General features: G+C 38.6%; 3 protein-coding genes across 3 annotated transcripts; 2 read left to right on the plus strand and 1 right to left on the minus strand.

The window, feature by feature from the left end:
* The first annotated feature begins 3,800 nt into the window (after positions 1–3,800).
* On the plus strand, positions 3,801–6,076 carry LOC112175379 (protein CUP-SHAPED COTYLEDON 1). Its single transcript, XM_024313052.2, has 3 exons — positions 3,801–4,158; positions 4,670–4,944; positions 5,123–6,076. The coding sequence occupies exons 1-3, from the start codon at positions 4,005–4,007 to the stop codon at positions 5,828–5,830; spliced, it is 1,137 nt and encodes a 378-aa protein (XP_024168820.1). The 5' UTR covers positions 3,801–4,004; the 3' UTR covers positions 5,831–6,076.
* A 3,304-nt stretch (positions 6,077–9,380) lies between these two features.
* Positions 9,381–12,354, plus strand: LOC112176312 (cleavage stimulation factor subunit 2 tau variant). Its single transcript, XM_024314162.1, has 7 exons — positions 9,381–9,556; positions 9,684–9,761; positions 10,121–10,159; positions 10,239–10,790; positions 10,878–10,970; positions 11,678–11,842; positions 11,935–12,354. Exons 1-7 carry the CDS (start codon positions 9,464–9,466, stop codon positions 12,058–12,060), a joined length of 1,146 nt encoding a protein of 381 aa, XP_024169930.1. The 5' UTR covers positions 9,381–9,463; the 3' UTR covers positions 12,061–12,354.
* Positions 12,355–12,468: 114 nt separating this feature from the next.
* Positions 12,469–18,941, minus strand: LOC112176311 (CRM-domain containing factor CFM3, chloroplastic/mitochondrial). The gene is made up of 9 exons (XM_024314161.2): positions 17,897–18,941; positions 16,800–17,265; positions 16,579–16,709; positions 15,311–15,655; positions 14,527–14,683; positions 14,152–14,444; positions 13,993–14,052; positions 13,173–13,256; positions 12,469–12,916 (listed from the first exon to the last, which is right to left on the minus strand). Exons 1-9 carry the CDS (start codon positions 18,770–18,772, stop codon positions 12,839–12,841), a joined length of 2,490 nt encoding a protein of 829 aa, XP_024169929.1. The 5' UTR covers positions 18,773–18,941; the 3' UTR covers positions 12,469–12,838.
* Between the last annotated feature and the right edge of the window lie 3,780 nt (positions 18,942–22,721).

The raw sequence follows: 22,721 nt of genomic DNA on the forward strand, positions 1-22,721 counted from the left end.
AACTCAATTGAAAACCAGAAGAAAAGAAGAAGGAAATAAAAAAAGGAATGTTTTATTTCTTTTGATTCTGCAATACATTCTCTTTTGCCTTCTGCGATACATTCTACATAGAATAAGAACTTAACTCTTAGACTCTTATAATATGAGGTTATGTGTTTTAGATGATTAGATTTCCATGTTTGACTGTCGTATAATATAAAAAATGACATATTATAACAGGTGATGGAAGTAGAAATATTGTAGGATTATTTGCAATTTGAGGCAATCACAAAGTCTAACTGAGTTATAATCTATCATGTAGTGAAACTGTATACATATATAGGATACAAATCACTCATCTGCAAATGAAACATAAGCAAGACTACGTATAATTTTAAAAAATGAAAAAAGAAAAACAGAAGGTCTCCATACCTTTTCTGAATTGTGCTCTTTAAGAACAAAGTTGACTGTATCACTCAAAATCCTATAGGCAACAACATCAATAATGGTTTCTTCTGTACAGTTTCACTATGCATACCTGAAGACAAGATCATTCCATCAAATACATTTCTATCAGAAGATTATTTCAACCTCTTATGCCCCTTGGTATGCAAACCTGATTTCACATGGTAACATACATTTTCACAAGATATAAGAAACATGTGGGAAACAAGAAATCACTAGAACAACTGACAACCATGTATCTCATAAATCAAAATGAACACCAGAATAGCAAACGAGGTTCTAAACTAGTAGAAAGAAAGTATAGTTTAATAACATCAGTAAGAAATCAGGACCCATCAATTGCTCAGAGACAGCTTAAACTTCAAACTAATTAATCATCAACAATTAAGACAAGCCAATTTTAGAGCTCAAGGCGTAATATAATATGAGACTGTAAGTGCCAATAGTCAGGGCCTTAGAGACCGCAAAGATCCTAATCCCAAAACAACTAAGGTACCAAAAGCTCTACTTGTGGAACAAAATTGGTTCTTTTCTCACCATGTTCTATTACCGAAAAGTTAAAAGCACAAACAAATGGAATTAGGTTTCACCTATTCCTTTGTGATTTGCTTAAATTTCTTGCTGGGGTTTATAGAGGATGCTGAAAGTAGTAGATCTGCTATTGAAGTGGCCAGATTTGACGGAAATTTGGTGAAGCTCCACCCTTTTCTAGCTAGCAAAGAATCACAAGCTTTTGGTTCATAGAGATTAAGAGAGAAGTGAAACAAATCTGAACAAAAATTAATCTAAAGATCGAGAAGGATAGAAAGAAGAAAGTGTGCCGAGGGAGAGAACAGAGAAAAGGAGAGAGGATTTCTTATAAACCCTAGAAGGATTGGGTTCCTTAATAAGATCGAGAAACTTTGCGACAGAAGATTATAAGTAATTGATGCGACCGTATCTTCTTGCAGTAGCAAATTTTAGACGTGTTTGCGACGGCTAAGTTTCGCCGATGTAAAGGGTATTGTTTGGCCATGGCAGTTGCGACTGTCTACAAATGGGGTAGCAAACTTATTCAATCCTTGTGACAGCAAGGTTTTGCCGAGGCAAAAGAGCGGTTTTTGGCGACTGGAAAAGCATGCCGAAGCCATTGCAATTTTTTTTTGTAGTGTTTCTGGTTAATCCTCACGTTGAATTTGTTGCTTATAAACTGACTAGTTGAGGTTTTGAGTATGAAAATTTTAATTATACCGTGATGATTTTTCAAAGACTCAACTTATTGCTTGATTCGATGAGTAGTAAATTTTTAATTGCCTCCAGTATCTTAAAATGTAAAATATTTTTTTCATGCATATATAAATCGGAGATGAATATCTTCTAGGCGAAAATAATAAAAATATCAAACACATTTATATTTATATTGGTTTCAGTACTGCAAATTATCCACCTTTAAATTGCATAAGTCATAGTATTATCATTGCCATTCGCAGCCAGGCAACCATGTTAATCAAATGGGTGAAGTTAACTGAACATATAAAAAGGTTTAGCACAAAGATAGTATGATGAAGTCCCCACCAATTTTTACTTTCATTTTGCCATTTTGGTTCTTTCCGAATTAACATGGTAAATATATGATCCCACCACGCATGAACCTCACTTCATTAGATGGTGTCATTGGGGAAGAAATTCAAACTATTTTAGCTAAATGAATATAGAAAGCTTAGGTATATAACTAAGTAGAACTTAATTTAGTGATCAAGCTTCCAGTACTCCTCATCGTACTTAGTTCGATTGCCTCATCTCCCATGTTCATCTTAAAATGAGGCAAATTAAGTAGCATATATAATATCAATTGTTTTCCGAGTAAGGAATTCACGTGTGATTAAAAGTAACTAACATTGTAATCAAACTTGGGATACATAATGGTAAATGAATGAGTACTCTCTGGGTAATACCCCATAGAAATCGATTAAGCTAGAGAGAGAGAGACATATGCAGAAATACGCACGTGGATCAATACACATATGCTTAATGCTTCTAGAAAACCTAGCTGCCAAAGCAAGAATTGAATATATTCTACTACTGTTTACATGAAAAGTTCCAAGTTAGGATTGAATTTGATGGAGAAGCTAGGAAAGAAAAAAGGTGATGAATGAAGAAAATTACGATATCCAACAAAAACGCTTACCCAAGCGGTATCCCAGTCGTGTGAGTTGGTGACCATTTTTTAACCACTCAATCTTACTCTTGTTCTTAGTCCTAGTCTTAGTCTATATGTAAACTTTTCTCACCCATTATTAAATAACGAAAAAGTACACAAAGAGGCGATGGACGTTAATTTGAAATTAAGATGATCTGAAACTGTCAAGTCTTCAATATTCCATGAACATGCCAGAAAAAGAACTACAATTAAGCATATAGATCATGTTGTATGTTTATGGGGTTTTGGTGGTACTACTACGTACTTCATAGCTAGTTCCTACATTAATAATAATACGCACCTTATTTTTACATGTAAAGTTTTACACACACGTATTAACTATAACGACGACTATACTTATGAAAACGTGAGATGCTCACAACAATTTTGTAAAAATTGTGTTAGAAGCTATATACTAATCTGCTAGCTTACGACAAATCTTTTCAAATGTTCTTATATCTATTTTTGGGTGGGTTATCATGAACTATTTTAGATAGATTACCAAACCAAATTCATTTTGCAACCTATATATGTAAACAGTTGCAAGAAGGATGCTAAAATCACAATCACATGAGAAGGAGAGATAATGAGAGGCGTAGACAAGTGTCAATACTAGTGAATATATAAATAGACAGATAGATAGATATATATACACACACACACACACAAATGTTTTAGGGTTTAGTATATATACGAGTGGAAAGCGATACTAGTAAATAGCCAAGAACGTTCCCATTGGGGCAGTAGAGTATAGTAGCCAAGCTAGGGTTGGGTGGTTAGAAATGGGTGAAGGTGGTTGGACTTTGAATCATCTCATATCACATAGAATACAACTAAATTAACAAAGTTGCATATGAAATCAAAAATCTGGTGTAACAGAGACAACCCTTAACCCTCGTGAGTCGTGCCCAAACAATTGCCACTCATGTGTAAAATCTGAGGCTTAAATTATTATACAAATTGTGACAGAGAAATTTTCGTATCCACTTTGATATATTGAGCCATTCTTAGTCAATGCGCGCTAACCCTCTTACTTGTTCAATAATCAATACGTATATAGTAATGGTAGTGGCGTTTTGGTAATTTGATTGGACTTTGCATGAGAAGAAAAAATTGTCCTCTTCAGTTTGTCAAAGTGTTAGCTGTAATTATCATCAGAATATAAAACGACTACAGGCGAATGACAATGGCCGCTTCTTCTTGAAGATTTGATGAGATATGCAGCTCCATTAATACCTCATCATCTTCATCATTATCTTACTTCGTCTACGCTCCAAGCTTCCGAAGAATCGAATAGCTAGAGAGTGCAGCAGTTAAGGGTATCCATCCAATACTAGCTATTCGGTTCAGTAGGTTTCTGATTATCAAGTAATTGACAAGAATGCAGGAGAATCTTCCTCCTGGGTTCAGATTCCATCCAACAGATGAAGAACTGATTACATACTATCTCGGGCGCAAGGTTTCTGATGTTAGCTTCACATCACAAGCCGTAGCTGTTGTCGATCTCAATAAGTGTGAACCTTGGGACCTCCCAGGTATTAATTATCATATGCATCAAAGATCTGCCGTTAATGATCGATTACCTTTCTTCATCTTCCATTACTATTTCTTTGGTACAAGTTACAACTGTATTATCTCTTATCTCCATCGATCTACCGAGAGCAAGCTGGATTGTTGACTTAATTACCTTTTGATGAAAAGTCTATGATTTCTTTTTTCTATCTGTAGTTCTGTTTATGATTTTGGTCTTATTTTCTTTGTCTTCTTAAACCCTAATCTCCATTCCTGAATCCTGATGGCGAGCTAGCTTAGTCAATTGCATATAATGATTAACCAAGGAATTCTTTTATGAAATGAAAATGTTCACCAAAGGGAAATTGTAAATGTTGGAAATTTCAGCATTAATGTTTCTTGATTCCTATAGTATTTTATCTTCCTAATTAATTAATTAGTTCTGGTTAATTAGTTACCAACCACCTAAATTATGGAAACTCTTAAATTATCTAGTCGTATAAGTTGAATAACAATTAATTACTTCTGGTGTAGGCAAGGCTTCGATGGGAGAGAAAGAATGGTATTTCTTCAACTTAAGAGACCGAAAATACCCTACTGGACTTCGGACCAACCGAGCCACAGAAGCAGGGTATTGGAAGACAACTGGCAAAGACAAAGAAATACTTCGTCAAGGGGTACTCGTTGGAATGAAGAAAACCCTAGTTTTCTACAGGGGTAGAGCTCCAAGGGGTGAGAAAACCAACTGGGTCATGCACGAATACAGACTAGAAAACAAGCACCATCCCTTCAAATCCTCAACCTCAAAGGTATGTACGAACTCAATTAGGTCATGTTTGGTTTGCAGATTAATAGAGGCTTGCTCTCTCTGTAGAAAGCTTAGTTTATACATTACGTGCACTACACGGATGGAATCTAGCCATGGAACTATTTGGTAATTATTTCTTTAGCTAGGGCTAACTTTAGCTAGTTTTCACATGTATGCAGGAAGAATGGGTGGTTTGTAGGGTGTTTCAGAAGAGCATAGCCTTGAAAAAACCACAGCAAATTACATCTTCCTCACCGCAATCTGTCGATTCTCTTGGCGAGACAAACTCAATGATAAATGAATTTGGAGATGTGGAGTTGCCTAATTTTATGAACAACATTGCAAATTCATCTAGTACTGGGTTCATCAGCAACAACATGTCAATTCCAGAAGGCAACAATTACAACGTTATTGATAATAAGAGAATCAATAATGATGTTAACATGATCAGCACTACTTTAAACATGAATAATTGGCTCGGGGCGAGAGAGGCGGCGGCTAGTGGTGCCATTCTTCCGGCAGCAGCACTCGGATCATGGCCATCTAGCTTGCTAAGTCCATCGAATCTTTCGTCAGTGAACTCCTTGCTACTTAGGGCATTACAACTTAGGAGTAGCAGTGCTAGTACTAATAGTACCATCTATCAGCAACCGATTAGAGATGCTACAGCAGCTGGTCTAGAAGATCACTACTCCTCTTTCATGGCAGCTCAACAGCAACAGCAACAGCAACAGCAACCTGGATTAATGTCTCACTTTGGCACTGATCATAACATGAATTCGTCAAATTTGCAAGCCTCTTCATCATCTAAGGATCAGGTCATGGATTCCGTGCCGCAGTCACAACAGCATCCGGGGCAACCATTCAACTTGGACTCCATATGGTGAAGTTGCAGGATCATCAAGGATTCATAAGCTAGCTAACTTCTTAAACGACAATTTTCGACCGTATGTTAATCCGGATACGTACGTACATGAAAGAAAAGGAACTATGACTGGGTAGTACAGCGACTTCATTATCTCTCGTTCACCTTTCCCCGCATATATATAAAAATGTCATATATATCAAAATAACTACGTAACAATGTTCATGTTGGTGTACGTTGGTGTTGTTAAGTGTAACTGCGCGTATGCCACTACTTTCTTTATGTCTTTTTTTGCTCAATATATGTATGCATGCTGGGGAAACCCTAGTGTCCTTTGTTATATATATATGTGGTATATATGCTCTTCTCTGAATTCTGAAACTTCCATAATATACCAGAAAATATAATCATAGAATATGGAATGGATCACAAACTGCGAATGCAATGGTGTTTGGCAATTCAATGGCTAAAAGCTTTTGCTTTACCTATTATATACTCCCACTCAGCTGAACCAAAATTTCAGTTAGTTAACCAATATTGAATTGACTGAATTTCTGGAACTGCACCCAAGTGTCGGTTAACCAATGCAGATCATTGGCATCGATTATCGGACCTTTAGTGGCTCGAAGATATGATGCATCATATATAGGGAGAAGAAAACAGGAAACAAAGAGAAGACAGAAAGACAAAAGAAAACTAAGAAAGGAAAAGGAAGACAAGGGAAGCCAATTAACCGATTGTAACAAGCGGTGTCGAGATGTGTAGAGGCTATCGAGCCGCATCATCAGTCATTCTTAGGTTCACCCTAGGGTGAACGAGCATATTCACCTATCATTATCGATTAACATACTTTTACTTAATAAATTTATAATTCACAGGTCCATATCATAAATAAGGCTTTAAAGATCATCTCTGTAAAAATTCAATCGAATTAGAAATCGTTTAGTTATATAATTGAATCAAACAAATAGATGGTTCTAACAACACTTATTACTATTATGATGAACCGTCCAAGTATTTCATAGAAAAAAATAACTAAAAGGTCTTCAATTTGATTGGTTTTTTACAGAACTAATATTTATATTACGTTATACAATATGAATAGTCGGATTAGAAAATTATAAAGTTATTATGCCTTTATTACAAGAGATGTTGAATATGCTCATTCACCCAATGAGTGAACCTAAGGGGGTGTATTGTATATGGAATTAGTTGAACTTTTTAAGAAACCTATGAAATTTAAAAGTCTGGGTGCATTCAATATAGACTTTCAGCAGTCCATGAAAGTCTTGGGTATTAGATTAGAATTTTTAAAGACTTTATGAATTCCACCAAATTAAATCTAGGGGTATTCAATTAGGACTTCTAAAAATGAATAAAAGTTTAGAGGGTATTCAAAATTTCATTCATACTTATGGAATTAGAAAATCAAGGATAATCATGGACTTTGTAGTGTTAACTATACACACCAAATTCTAATAATTTTCTAGCCAACAGACCAAATATTTGAAAAAGTCTATCAAAGATTATTATTATTATTATTTTAAATCTATCAAAGTTTTCTCTCTACGCGCAAAGAGGTTGGTTATCTATCATCTCTCTTCCTTTTTTCTTCTTATCTTTTCTCTAATCTTACATGATATCAATATTTTTTTATACCCAACATGTTCATTGTAGTTGTTGAATGTGATTTTTTTTTTGTTCAATTGTGATACTTGAAACCCTAATAGCAATAAAAAATGATTTATAAAATCCTAAAACCCAAATATTGGTACTATATGATTTTCTTCTCGTGCTTATTAACACTTCAAATAATGAATTTTCTATGTCATAATCTGATAATTGGTACTATATTATTTTTAGGAGCCGCTGCAGCCTGCAAGTAATGGAATACAAAACTATCGACTCAATTTTCTTTACTATTTTTCCGGTTTTCCGACTTTGGAAAATCTCAAAAAAATATCGGATCTTGATTTTTTGAGTTCCATCAATTCTAAAATCTCTTAAAAATCACGTTTGATAGTAAAAAAAAAATTGCACACAAATAAGAGCATGCGATTTTGACCAAAAACTGTGCGCTTAACCTCGGTTGCGTTAGGTTGTAAATGCTTTCAAAGTTCAATACATATATCTTCAGGCTCTCTCTCAAGATGCATCCTTTGTGATGCTTAAGCCTCCTTATTTCAATTTTGCATTTAGTTTGTTATGGGTTATTAATTCTGACTCTGTTTTGCAGGATCTCTTTCATTTTGCTTTGTGTTTTAATTGTCTTCATTGATATAACTGTTGTGGGTTTCAATTTGATGATTGCATGAGCATTCAAATCTTTGCAAGCAATAAGATACATAATTTTGACAGACTTCAACTCAATTGTAGAGATGATTTCGATCAGATCAAGAGGAAGGAATTATGCTACCATCAATGAATTCAGTCAATTTGGATATGCAGATCTTCTTCGTCTGCCGGAAACCAGATGGTTAAGGCTCCTCAACCCCAGATGCCGACGTTGGAGGCGGTGCATGGCTCTCAAGCGGTTACTTTGGCATCAACAGCTGATGCGAAAATGTCGTATCTGGTTAAAGACAGTTGTGGGAGCCCATTTTTTTCTGAAACATAGTTCGGGCCCAAGCCCAATCACAGCTGATCTACTTTTTGATAGGCCCACCCTTCTTCAACAGTTGACTGCGGTTAATTCCCCTTTTTCTCTCGCAAGGAGAGACGGTTGTTGACCCTAAAATTCCTCTTTCTCCGCAAGGGGTTATACATGGAGTTAATCAGTCTCCTTCACTCTACCACCCTTTGGACGATGTGCTCACTGATCTGGCAATTTGGACGAGGTTTCAGAGGTCTCTAAGGAGGTTATTCCCAAGTCCAAGCGTCGTAAAGGAGCTTTCAAACAATCAAACATGCAAGAGCAGTAACGAGTGTCCTTTGGACACAACCAACTTGTTTCCCCCTCCCCTGTTCTCTACCATTTTGGGTGACAGGTCTGGGTCTTCCTAGACAGTGCAGTTTTTTTGTGGTGTGTTTTGTTTTGTATGGGTGGTACTCTAATTTCCTCGGTTTGAAGTTTTTCCCACTGGCTTTATCTAAACAAGGTTTTAACGAGGCCACCACTGTTTCTCTTCTTCAACCAAAGAAGTTCTAGATTAGGTTGAAGAGAAGAAGTGAAGACATTTTTCCACTTCTTCCATTTTATGGTTATAAGTATTTTCTAGTGAAAGTTACGAGCAGCACAGCTAGTTAGTAGTGATGACACTTTTGTTTCCTGATTTTCATATTAGGTTGTGGATTGTCATTTTAACTTTCTGGTACTTATACCTGTACTTGTATCTCGATTGCGTTTAGTAGTTTAATGCAATGCATTTCCTTCTCTCAAAAAAAAAAAAAAAACCCCGGTTGCGTTAGCATCCCCGGGTTTGATCCAGTGCCGATACTCTACTTGGTGCCAAAATGACCTCCCAACTTCTTGCAATCATGCCTTTCATGGGTGATGGGTTCAATGAGACTTCAGCCCACTTCAAAAAAAGAAAAGAAAAAAAGAAACACAAAAATCGTCTTTAAACTACTACCGGGGACCAATAAAGCCATAAACAACAACCGAACTCCATAAGCGCGCTCTCTCTCTCTCCGTCTCTGGACTCTCGGTGAAACAATGGCGGGAAAGCAAATCTCCGGCGACGGCCTACCGGCGAATATAGCCGGAATGTCGAAGAACCAGCTCTACGAAATCATGTCTCAAATGAAGGTATATAACCACTGCCTCTCGAATTTTCTTCTCGTGCTTAAATTTCCTTTCCCAAAATTTCTTTCGCTTCAAAGATCCCAATTGAACTAATGTCCCTGTTCTAACGGCGTCGTTTTCTGAATTACAGAGTCTGATAGAACAGAACCAGCAGCAAGCGAGGCAGATCCTCATACAGAATCCGCTTCTCACCAAAGCGCTTTTCCAGGTTTCTGAATTTTTAGGGTTTTGCTTTTCCCCCCTTTCTGCTTAAATATGTCATTTGTTTTGTTTGAGATAATTTTGTGCATGCAAGGTTTTTTATTATTATTTTTTTTTCAATTTTGTTTTGCTTTCTTGAGATGATTTTGTGTGATTAGGGCTGTGTTGTGAATGGTTTTGTTCAGAAGTTGCTAATTTTAGTAGGAAATAACTTCAATTTCTAAGTTCTGAATTGCTGTGTGGACATTGAGTTGAATTGCATTACTGATTAATGGTCTCGAATAGGTTTCATAAGTGAAGTAGTTTTTGTTCAAAAGTATACCATTTAGTCTCTAACTGCTGATATTAAGTGTGTTCTTTCACCAGGCACAAATTATGCTTGGAATGGTCCGGCCACCTCAATCGGTATGCTCTTCTGTACTTGTAAAAGTTGTCTATAAGGGGTTGCGTTTTGTTATATGTCTAAATTGTGGTTGTTTTGTAGATTCCCACCATTCAGCCAGTGACGTCGCAGCATTCACAGCAGTCGGTGCAACCAACTCAGCAGTCTAATGCTCTGGCAGCTCCCTCATTGCCTGGCCTTGGTGTTCAGGATCAACCAGGTCCATCCCAGATCCAAGCTCCTGCAAGAAAGCAATACCAAAACCAATCTACAGTGCCTAGCTCGTCGGCTGGTCCTCCTGCGTTTAATCTTCAGTCTCAGCCTATGCCTTCATATCCCCTGCAGACCCAGCAGCAGCCTAAGGGACATCTGAATCCCCAAATGACTCCAGTATCTCTTCCACAATCCTCTCAACTTCCAAATCCTCCAACACACCCTCATCATTCTTCACAGCCACCTCAACTTCATCAAACCCAAATGGCTTCTTACAACCAGTTGCAACAGCCATTACAGACAAGTGGAGGTCATCATATGCCCCTGCAACCACCATTGCCACCACAACCAAGACCTTCAATGCCTAACTACCACCATCAGTATCCCCCACAAATGGGGCCCAATTCGGGTTTCCAACATCCTTCACAATCCATGTTTCATGTAAGCTGAGATTTGTAGTTTCACTGGTTTCTATAAAATGTGTCAATATAAGAAGAATGGACTTACTGTCTTCAATGATTTTTTCAGTCAAGTACGAAACCCCCTACTAGTGTTGGGCCTTCATTTCCCCTGGGACAGCCACCACTTCCAAGTCACCCACCACCTCAATCCATGTATCAGGTATGTGTTTCTATATCAGAAAGAAAGTTTGTTTTATCTGAATGGATGTGAACATTGTATATCAGTTAGTATTCTTATAGGGTTGATTAGGCTTAATGGCATCCTAGAGGAATGCCTTATCATATCAAATTCTTGATGTTATTAAAATCGTGCTTGAAGTAGCTTGTATGCCGTTAGAGACTCAACCAAAGTTCGGTTCATGCATTCCTTTTTACCTTTCGCCCTTATTGTTAGCCACATCTCTGCCTGAACCTTTCAACTGTGTTCTCTTGATACCATGGAAGAATAATGATTCCTCTAGTGAATGAGATGTACATCCTGTAAGAAGAGTAGAGTAGGATATATAACAAAAAAACGTGTACGTGTGGGCTTCTTGGTAGGTTTTGATCGACCCGGACAATGTTTATCATTATGTTTATATAATTTGAATTTGCTTGATTCTGGGAAACGTTATGGTAGTTAACAGAGTCATTTTAAATCTACTTGCAAGGCTGTTGACTCCAGAATTTCTTTTGAGCTTTTTTGTTTCATCCAAGTCTGGATTTATCCTTTTTTTGTTTGAATTGTCAGTTGCTGGTGACGCAATGTTTCCCCTAATGAACTACCTGTTGGGTTTTCATTGAGGAGTGCTCTAATCTGCAATGAACTTTGTATATTGTTTTTGGATGGATATGAGTGAATCATACCTGATGCTTTTTTTCTTTCAGGGAGGAGGTATGCATTTGGGTTCAGAGTACAGCAATCAAGTTGGAACTTCTATGCAAGCAGATAGAGGATCTTGGATGTCTGGCCCGCCAGAGAGTTCGTCAGTGCCACAGCTTTCAGGACCACCATCATTAGTTCCTGGTCAAATGCCTGGTCGTGGCACAGCGGTAAAATAGCTGCAACTGTTCATATCAGCCGGAGCTTTTATCTATGTCTTGAGTTTTCCTGTCACCAATTGATTTTTTTGCTCGTTGTGCAGTTAACCCCTGATGAGGAGAAGGCACTGCTTCAACAAGTGATGATTCTTACCCCAGAACAAATTAATCTCCTGCCTCCAGAACAGAAAAAACAAGTGCTACAGCTACAGCAGATAATGCGCCAATAAACTGCTGAAATTTTGATTTTTCAGTAGGGAAGCAGGGGCAGCCTTGAGCTTCAATTTTTGCTTTCCGGCCAGAGATTTCAGTGTTATCATTGGTGATTTAAACCCTAAAGTATCTATCCATTGTTGCAGAAAGAAAATGTTATCTGTTGATCATATAGATTTGTTACTAATCAATTGGACCTTTGTATGTAGAAGTTTATGCAAGAGCCATCCGAGACAATTTTAAACGGTTTCAAATTGTAGTTTTTGGAAATATGATGGCAATCACTTGCCGAGTTTTCTTGTTGGGAATTATATGACTTGCATTTCCAGTATATTTAAGATCTCTGGTTCTTAAGCAGATTTCTGAATTCCCTTTTAAAATTTTTTTATGGGAGGCCAAAAATTCATCCAGTTATACCGCAAGACTAGGGCGTTAAATCCAGGTCCATTGTATACACAATTCATGAAAGAAAACTTTACAAGAATAAATACAATGTCACCTAAATATACAACAATGGGCTGACTGACTACAATAGTGGACGCCTGTTTACATAAGAGATACTGATTACATCTGTTGGTGAGGTATGCGGTGCACTCTTCAGCTTCAATTGATGATATCCTGTGTGGTGTTCACTGTTTTTCTGTAAACTTCGAATCCTCTTTGAGGAAGTATCATTATATCCATTCCAGAGGCTTAACAGAAGCCAACTCTTTCTCAGAAACCTCCCCTATTTCCACGTTGTCAAGAATTCTTGTCAAAACTGATCTTTCCTTTTAAAATTGTGGATTTTAATGTTTAATCTTCATCTTCCCAATCTGAGCCTTCATCATCGTCACTACCATCTGATTCCATGTCAGAAGCTTCATCCTCACTCTGCAGATAAGAACAACCAAACATTTACTCCTATTGCTGCATATAAATTCATTAAGGGGCTCTTAACTCATTAGAAGGTCCTAAAAGGAAAGAGCTAACAGAAACAGAAACTGTCCTAGAGGAGCATGCTAAGACTTCAATCTCAGACCCCATCTAAGCCCAACTTTTGTTATGTTGACCACATTAACCAAGACTATATCTGGTCATAGCATCATCAGCACTTGATAGTAGATAAATAAGAGAAACAGTATCTCACTTGGTTAAATTCCGAGTCATGACCACTCTGATGGGGATTTCTTGAGGTCCAAGTGCTCTCATTTTCTACATCTTCAGAAATACCCTGCTTGGAAAGCTATCGTCATACACAAGGGCAAACAGCAATGCAAAAGGACATGATTCTATTGGAAAAATACTGACTGTACATTTTTGGAAACAGCCATGAAATTCGTATCATTTATATTATTGGAAACATTCCAACTGTACAAGATCGCTTATGTTGACCAAGGAAGGGTCACAAATGCTTGGATCATTTTATCAAGGCAGAGTAGTTTACACCAATAGTGGTCACCAATAGCATTAACTAAGCGTACAAGTTTACATTGTCATACAGAACCTAGCAATTTTATCACATGTGCCCCGTAAATAGTAGACAAGACAACAATTTCAGGAATGTAGACAATTAGGACCAATCCATGATCCTCATGATTTAGGATCATTTGGCATATGTACATTCCATTACTATTCAACAACTTATCACATTGTACACTTTCATTTTGTAACAAGGCTGAACTATGATGTACATAACTTATGAATTCAACATGAGTAATGTAGCCTGGCTGTCCAAATTATCTTCTGATGAATAGAGAATATGCAATAAATTTGTAAAACACACTAGCAGATAAATATATTAGTCTTTCTAGCACTAAGTTTGAATCAATTATTGCAGATTTGATCAAGCAAATTAGCCTAAACAATGCCATGGTTAACTTGCACAATATCAAGTATTTTATAGGAGCATACACATGACTGCATATGAGCGTAGTAAAAGCATTGTGAATTATATGTCTATAACTTACAATTTCAGATCTCATTTGCTCTATGGTCCTCTCCAATTCCCCGATGTGCTGACTGAGAGCCTACATGGATACATATAATATTTATCGTGAGGTGAAGAACAAATCAAAGACAAATATCAGATTCAACAGAGAAACTGGGGAAGAGTAAGAAACTGAAACCTCATGGCGTTGCATGGCCACCGAACGTTTCAATGCCTTCGCCTTAGTTAAAAGGTTCCTTGGCCTCAAGGTAATGGGACGCCTATAATTCTTTCCACGATAGTATATAAGAGCATATCCTTTGGGAACTCTTTCTATAGCCACCAGTATGCCACCGCTCTCATATTCCAACAACCGGGCTGAATCTTCAACGAAAGCAAGGGTCTTCTGTTTGGATATTAATTTCACTAGCTCTCTGTGCTTCCAATGCAAATGCATGTTTTCGATGACACCATCAAAGACACCACGTATGCCTAGTACATTATGAAACAAAGATCATCAGTGTTTCAGTTCATAGTTCTATCTTCACTTCCAAAGATATAGAGGATCACTCACCAAGAGGCAAGTATGCTTTCATTCTTAAGCCAACCCTGCGAAACATAACCCGCTCCTCATCAGTGATGGTTTCCTGATCATAATCAGGACCTGCAGGAAGCATTGCTGATTCTATCTTGGATAGGAGTCTCTCTGCTCTAAGCTTTTTAGCTTGGGCCTGTCAGCGAATTCAGATTTTAAAACCAAGTCAGACAGATGTGTATACACACATATTAGTAGTACCCAAGTTATAAGTGAGGCTATTAATGATGTCTTTTGGACAAGAAAACATTACACAGGACGTACAAAGTCTATCTCCTACAATTTAGGTCTACCAACACTGGAGATACAAGAGGACAAAATTAAGAGACCACATCACCACCATTTTCTCTCATATAAATATGTAAGAAGATGTCCATGTTGACTAATTACAACCACCATGATCCATTCAGCAGCCACAAGAAAATTATTACTAAGCTTGTATAACTTTAAATGCACAACAGGCCCTTTTTTGGTGATAACAACAAAACCTTCCTAAATTCAAACAAAATTGTGTGGGCAAGGTAAGGCCTTTGTGATTCTTGACATGATTATCTGCATCACTATTTTATAACATAAACAAAGTTTTTTCACATTTATTTGACACTTATATGCAAACAATTTTCCAAAATCAAAACCACAGCAACCACATCTAAGTTAATGGCATAATGTTGGCAGAATAGAAGGAGAGCAACTGAGAGAAGCAGAGAGAGGGAAAGAGGAAATGGTGTTTGGAGCCATTGAACACTAAAGGAAGGATACTTACAACGCCTAGCTTATGTTCAATTCGTTTTGCACGCCTGGCAATCTTAGCTTTTGAATCTTCTTCAATCATCTTTTCACGTTCTTCAGCAGATATTTCTCTTCCCCATCGGGCTTGGGCCTCGTAGAACTCTGCCAAAGTTCCTGCAAGTGCCTGTCCTTCCTCTGTACCTGAAGAAGCTGCATCTATTGGTTTGACACGCACTATCTCTTCCACATCTTGAACCTGTTTCGTTAGTTCCTGTCTTTCAGCCAGAGCAGCAGCTACACTTGTTGGGATAAAGTCCTTTCCACGGTAAATGACAATGTAATATTTGTTTCTGAGTAGTAAAACACCACCTGTTAATGCCTGCAATGTAGAATAAATTTAGAATTATTACCCGTTGAACTTTATCCTGTACAGGCAACCAGGTAAAAAAAATGAAAAAGCTATAATAAATAAAAATATATTGTATTTATAACAAACAATTAATAATAAAAATAGATAAATAAAACCTATAGTGAGTGCTTTAGCTTGCCAGAAAATTCATAAAAGAAATGCCTATCTACAAGCTTGCCAATAATGATTAACAAAAGATTGTGATAGGTTTCTTACTTAGAATGGCAGTGGTTCTCATTTGCATTGAAAGAAAAGCACAGTTCACTGTGCAGACTAAGCTTGTGAAAAGTATAGCAGCGAGATAAGTAGATATGCTGAACAACCACTGGGCAAATATATCCGCATACTTAAAAATAATCTCTATATCATTAATTCCATTCAGTCCTGTGGATTTGAATAATTAGGGTTTGAGGCCCAAATGAAAAGCTCTTATGAACACTACATGCTGCAGAAGTAACCAACATCATAAAATGAACCACACTACAGGGGCTGGATGCCACACAACTCAGGGATCTATAATCTAAGCCACAGTCATGAGTAAGTTTGAGGCAAGGGAGCTCCTAATGGATTTCAAACAAAAAGATTCAACCATGCCAACCTGAAAATCTTAAGAGTGCTAAGCCACCTTGATTTCTAGTTCAGTAATGTTCTTGTAAAAGAACACTACATTATAGGAACAACTATCACTTTTTTATTTTTCCCGAAGAGAACATTACTGGAACAACTATCATTTCACATAAAAAACCACCTTGACTTCTAGTTCAGTAATGTTCCTGTGAAGATTACAATGTTTTTCAAGTGGTGGGTTTTGACTCTGACACATTAACTAAAATGCAGCATTAAGTTGGGAAAAAGTACCAAAAGTAATGAAAAACAGATAATGTAGAACGGACCTTCAGCTCCTCAGCCATTATTTTGTTGTTTGTATTCTGGATACCTCGTTTGACAGCAATCTTCGCCACGGAACTTTTCTCCCAAACTTTAAGTACTGCAGATGCTAACCCTTGATGATTTCTATTTCTCCCTTCATCAAGACATCAAGAATGAAGTGTCAGCAAATGTTGACATGGTAAACTAGAGTAAAGTTAAAAATAAAAACAGAAGGAGAATTTACCAAGGGCAAAATGACATGGAATTGATTTAGCAAGTTTCCGCAAATTAGTCATCTCTGCATTAGTCAGCCGTGATCGCATCCCGGTAGGAAGAAGCCTGAAAGGTGTTTTGTAACCCGGGATTGTTTTAGGAAGTAAATCAGCGTCAACAGGAAGTATTCCTGTACCCCAATACTCAACAAAACGAGGACCTAATTCATCCAATAAGCTGTTGAATTCAGCTTCTTCCTCTGTCATCTTCGGAAGAGGTGCTGGAATTTTCACAGCTTGCTCAGTCTTATCTGGAGTTGAAGTCACATCATTGCCACTTCTTGTTACCGGAGTTTCAGCTGATGAAACATCTGGGATGAAAAGAGCATTTCCTTCCCTACCAACGGGTTCGGATTTAGAAGGGCCTTTGTAGTTAATCCCACGGTACACAACCATGACACTCCCTGATCTCCATAAAACTAAACCTCCTGTTCGACGCTGACCATCACTAAAGGCAATCAGTTACATTACAAAAGAAAATAGAAAACTGTAAGCATTAAAGTTTGGCAAAATTTCATGACATCGGACAAGTAAAAAGGACATGAAACCACAAAACACACACACACACACAAAATTCTGAGAAACTCAGACCACCTCTGCATCAGCAACAAGATTTTAGCTCTTTGAAGCGAGAGCAAGATGTGAGGCGTAAATAACAAAACCCGAGTGCAGTTCTTTTTGTTAACCAAACTCAGTTAGCACAAAAAAGAATGAAAAGGATGATGGATAAGAAGCGTGTACTAGGTTTCTCATGCAAATGAGAAACGAGGGTAACTTTACACACCATAATCAGTGTCAATCAGCTGAGAAAATACTCACTTACTTTCAGTACATTTAACCATGAATCCCTCAGAAATGGAGCAGCTATGGCAACAGCTCATTAAACTAGTTCATCACTAACCAAACTAGTCCTTTCGATATATGCATATATTCATATACTACTGGTTCATCATTACTAAGCAAACTAGACATAATATCCTAATCTGTATTCAGCAAGAATTACATTCAGTTCACAATTCACATACAGAAAATTGCAAAATGTAGACGAAAATTCAAGAACTGAACGAACCTCAACAATCTCATGAGCAGTCTTCATATCATGAGCCAAAACCTCATGAAACTTGAGCCTCACCAGCTCCTCCTTCCTCCACTTATCATGAATCTTCTCCAGCACAGCCTGCGTAATCCCGGCTTTCGGCACACTGATCCTCTCCCTCAGGAACATTCCCAACCTCCTCAATCGCCTCAGCTCCTCATCCTCAATCGTCAGCTCAGCCAAGCTCGGCGCCTTCGACCTCCGAGCTCTCCTCAGCCCCTTCACCTCCTCATCCTCACTCAATTCCTCCTCCTCCTCCTCCTTCTCCCACGGCAGCGCCACGTCATCGTCGCCCTTCTCCTCCACCAATATATAGTCCGGCCGGACCCACTCCCGCTGCAGCAAATCGCCGAGCTTCTCCTCTCCGCTCGCCGCCGGCATTGAATCCGGACCGTCCAATTCAACACCATCACCGCTCTCCTCCTCCTCGTCTTCGTCGCCTAACCCCAGGTTCCGCAACCGGAACACGATCCTCTCTATCGCGCTCTGGCCTTTGTCCTTGTCCACGTACCTAGCGCCATTACTCGGCTTCTCTCCACCGCCCTTGGACTCCTTGACTCTATCGTTGACCTTATGGCGGGGCAACTCCGAGGGAGCACCGCGAGACGGCCACTTATTCAGCCACGGTGCGGTGGAGGAGGACGACGAGGGCTTGGACTTGTGCGGCGACGGCCTCGCGTTCGGGTTGCCGCCGTGCTCGGTGGTTCTGAGAGCAGAGAAGGGCTTGAGGATGTGAAATGACAGTTTTGGGGACGAGAAGAGGAGGTTGAGAGAGGAAGGGGAGTGAGAGGTGAGCGGGAGTGAGTTTCTGAGTGGCATTTCGGAAATTTTGGCGGTTGCGAAGGCCATTTGTGGCGAGGGGTTTAGGTTCGGTGAGCTGAGCTGAGCTTATAGTGGTTGGTGGCGGTGGAGGTGTTTGAATTTCAGGGACATTATTGCTTTGAGTTTGATTGCTCGGAGCTCAGAGAGGGGCGGGAGGTTGGGGGAAGACTGTTTGTATAGAGATATGATAAGATTTTTTTTTGGATAGTGTTTTCCGTCGGGTATATATATTTTTTTTTCCAATTCACACCTTTTTATTATGAGGTAATTCCCGCGTACCCAAAAATCTTTGGTATTTTTCCCAACTGCCTAACACTTTGGTATTTCACTATTGATGAAAGACAAAGATTAACAAGGATAGTTTTAACAAACAAATGCCCTTTGTATCTTATGTTGACCTTAGATTCCTCTACCGTTCTATCCAACAAAAAGGAACAGTAAAAACTTCAAAACAAAAACAAGACTAGCCTTCAACATGCCACATTTCGCCTAACGACTTCCTGTCTAAACGGCTACTCACAGGGCGGAATCACTGCTGCTTGTCCTAATTTTTTCTGTTTTAAAACTGATTCTTTTGGCTGAACAGTAAAGCTTTAGAACTTTAGTTTTCCATGGGATGCATACATTCGAATGTTCAAACTTTGACATAGTAAACCATGCATGATAAAGATGATTACGAAATGTAAAGATAATGACATAAACATTTTATAAATTAAAGAAGTGGGTGAATATCCATCTGAATTTACTTATTCAAATATACATACAAGCTTTGAACAGTCAGAGCCTCATTCTCAGGTAAACAGCAAAAGCTGTTTAGCTATCCATAAGAATGAGACCAGTTACTTACTTGTAATGGAGGCTCACTACTTCACACCTAGATAGGAAGGGAAGCACACTGCTATTCTACTATTTTTATTATCAGAGGAGTTTTTCTGATCTAAACTTCGAATGCCTTTTAAGAGAAGCTAAGGCTCCTTATATAGGGAGCGGAACTCAAACTAGAATTCAAAATACAAAATGTACAGGACAACTCCGTGACTCTTGCTTTTCGTAGTGCTCCTGCTGGTGGAGGTCGGTCAGGAAAAAGCAAAAGGAAAAAGTGAAATGTTTTTCACTTAACCTTTTCTTTTTGAAAAGGAAAAAGCAAAAGTAGCTTTAGAAAAGTCTAAAGTTCTACAGTTGCTATTTTGGTGCTGATTCTTCACCTGTAGCTTCACATGTTCTCGTCCGTTTCAGAATGGTGGCCAAAGACAAAGGAGTTGTTGTCTGTCTGGGCCATGCAAGTTGTTGTTGCATTATCCTCGACGTCTGTATCAACATACATCTTGTAGTGGTTGTCATTTTCAAGCTTTTCCACCCAACGCATGCATGCCATTGTCGAGTCTATCTCTTTTCTGGTTAGAGATAGGAATATATCGCTGCTGACTACGTCAGGATGATCGTAAGCAGTGATAATTGTCTTTTCTCCTGCTGCCAGGAATGTGTTGTTGCTGTCTTCAGAGATGATCTTTTTGATGTAGTCAAGAGCCATGGCCTTCATCCAGGGGATGCTAGAATTTGGTTGGCCGTTGTATGCTACACAGGCTGGTTGAAGATATCTTCTTTGAATAATTCTCACATAATGGTATGGAGGAATATATTCAACTTCACCATCTGTCTTCTGGATCCATTCTGGAGGAGTGGATCTGAACTTCAGACGAAGCATACAGTTGTCTTTTCTGATGTTCTTGACCGTGTTGACAATAATAGGCGGCAAGCCTCTTAAATCATCATTAGTTTTAGTCCACAAATTATGGACAAAACCATTTTCAACAAGCCACAGCTTGTGTTCTTGAGGATGTTCACTCTGAACATTTACCAGGTATCTTCCAACATATGGTCCTGAGACAATAAAGAGGGTTGGAGGAACTAGGTTTTCAGGATTGTGCCTTCCGATCAGATTATGGAATTCATACCAGTCTGATTCATTGAGTGCCATGATAGGGACCCTAGCACTTTCTGGACTTTCAAGGAAGGATAGTTTTTCTTTCCTTACAGCACTCTGCTGTGTATGAAGCTCTTCACCCTGTGGTCTACCATTCTCGTAGAGTTCTTCAGCTAATGCAAGCAGAGCTGGGAACATTAATCCACTGCTTCTTTCTTGAAAGGCAAATAAGAGATTGTCCAGGATTGCCTTCTGGTGATAAGCTAGTCTCCTGCCAGTTCTGAACACAGGAGTATCAAAAGTTCTTAATTCATAATTAAAAACATTTATAACTCCACTCGGAGTTGGTCTGCTTTTTGGCAAAGCAGCAGCCATCAACGGTCTTGATGTGCCTTTACCGTCTGCCGTTTGAGACGGGCTAGCCAATCCTTTACCCTGGGATTGATCAGTTGAAGCCAAGCCTTTTGAGCTTAGCAGAAACCTTTTAAGGATTTTCTCCTTGGTTTCTTTTGGATCCTCTTCAGGTTCCTGTTCTTTCCCAGTCATTCTGCTTCTGGGATTACGACTTTCGTCGTCTTCTCTTTGGCTGAACATTGCCAATTCTCTGGTCAATGCGTCTGGAAGATAGTTCTTGTTTCCTGCAATTAATTCAACAGTATAATCATATTGGTTAAGAAACAATTGCCAGTTGGCTAATCTTCCTTTATCAGCAGCTTTGTCAAGTTTAAAATTTTTAAAATTCTTTACTCTAGCACAATCGGTGCGGACAGTAAAGGTTTTTCCCAGATAAGCTGGAGAATTTAAAATCGTTTTCTTGACAGCTAAAATTTCTTTTTCCCCTGTGGGATAATTTAGTTCTGCAGGGCTGAACTTGCAGCTACAAAATTTGCAGATCTTTTCAATGTTAGTTCCGGGCGCTCTCGCCAGAACAACACCGGACCAGTAATTATCACTCGCGTCTGTCTGGAGGATAATTTCATCATTCTCTTCTGGTTGTTGAAGAGGAGGGAGGTTCTTGCAGAGGTTTTTTATTTGCTTCACGATCTTTTCATCATCTTCTATGAAGTTCCATTTTCTTTTGGAACTTGTCTTGGGAGATAACATTGCTGTTAACCCTGAGATTATAGGGATGAAATCTCTCCCATAATTTATGACACCAAGGAATCTCTCTAGACTCTTAGCATCAGGAATTTTGTCTGGGAACTTCCAGATCTTTTCAAGGATGTGCGGTTGGAGATTTATGACTCCATTCTTGATGTTTATTCCTAGGAAATCAACTTCATCAAGGATAAAGAAGATTTTCTTCTCACCTAGGATAATTCCATGCTGAACTATCAGCTTTACTACCTCGTGGAGGTGCTTCATGTGTTGTTCTCTGTTTTTGGAGAAGACCAGGATGTCATCTATGTAGACGACGCAGAACTCCGCTACATGCTTGAAGATGTTGTCCATCTTTCTTTGAAAGATTGAGGGAGCTTGCTTGAGACCAAAAGGCATTACCAGCCACTCGTAATGACCTTGTGGTGTTCCAAATGTAGTGAGAGGTACACTCTCAGGATGCATCTTGACCTGCCAGAAACCCGACTTTGCATCGAATTTCGAAAAGACTTTAGCTCCTCTGAGCTGGTTGATCAGCACTCTGACTTGAGCGATTTGATATCCGTCTTTGACAGTTTTCTTATTGACATCTCTATAGTCAATCACCATTCTAGCTTTGCCTCGTAGATTCTCTGCATGATTTCTTACATAGAATGCTGGAGCATGATGAGGGCTAGTGGAAGGTTGGATTAATCTCTTTTTCAGGAGATCTTCAATATCACTTCTGAATTCTTTTTGGTCTTCCTCTTTGTACTGAGGAATAGCTTTGACATGGCAGATAGCGTTCATGTCGTGCAATCTCAATTCACAGACCACTGGGTCTTTTTCCCAAAACTTCTGAGGATTTGTATCCACATTCTGCTCGAGTAGTTTCTTGATTTTGTCAAGAGTGGGAGTTTGTTGAGACTCAAGCTTGTTCTGACAGTGCTTGAGGTTATGTTCATAGATGAAACT

Source organism: Rosa chinensis, chromosome 7 (genome assembly GCF_002994745.2).
Source record: "Rosa chinensis cultivar Old Blush chromosome 7, RchiOBHm-V2, whole genome shotgun sequence".
Classification (NCBI taxonomy): domain Eukaryota; kingdom Viridiplantae; phylum Streptophyta; class Magnoliopsida; order Rosales; family Rosaceae; genus Rosa; species Rosa chinensis.

Excerpts from the sequence above, each read along its gene's own strand:
- LOC112175379 (XM_024313052.2), top strand. The coding sequence starts at position 4,005 with ATGCAGGAGAATCTTCCTCCTGGGTTCAGATTCCATCCAACAGATGAA. Across the intron at positions 4,159-4,669 it reads TGAACCTTGGGACCTCCCAG|GCAAGGCTTCGATGGGAGAG; the intron begins GTATTAATTATC and ends CTTCTGGTGTAG. Across the intron at positions 4,945-5,122 it reads TCAAATCCTCAACCTCAAAG|GAAGAATGGGTGGTTTGTAG; the intron begins GTATGTACGAAC and ends ACATGTATGCAG.
- LOC112176311 (XM_024314161.2), bottom strand. The coding sequence starts at position 18,772 with ATGGCCTTCGCAACCGCCAAAATTTCCGAAATGCCACTCAGAAACTCA. Across the intron at positions 16,710-16,799 it reads TCCATGTCATTTTGCCCTTG|GGAGAAATAGAAATCATCAA; the intron begins GTAAATTCTCCT and ends GTCTTGATGAAG. Across the intron at positions 12,917-13,172 it reads ATGACTCGGAATTTAACCAA|AGTGAGGATGAAGCTTCTGA; the intron begins GTGAGATACTGT and ends TCTTATCTGCAG.
- LOC112176312 (XM_024314162.1), top strand. The coding sequence starts at position 9,464 with ATGGCGGGAAAGCAAATCTCCGGCGACGGCCTACCGGCGAATATAGCC. Across the intron at positions 9,557-9,683 it reads AAATCATGTCTCAAATGAAG|AGTCTGATAGAACAGAACCA; the intron begins GTATATAACCAC and ends TCTGAATTACAG. Across the intron at positions 10,791-10,877 it reads CTTCACAATCCATGTTTCAT|TCAAGTACGAAACCCCCTAC; the intron begins GTAAGCTGAGAT and ends TGATTTTTTCAG.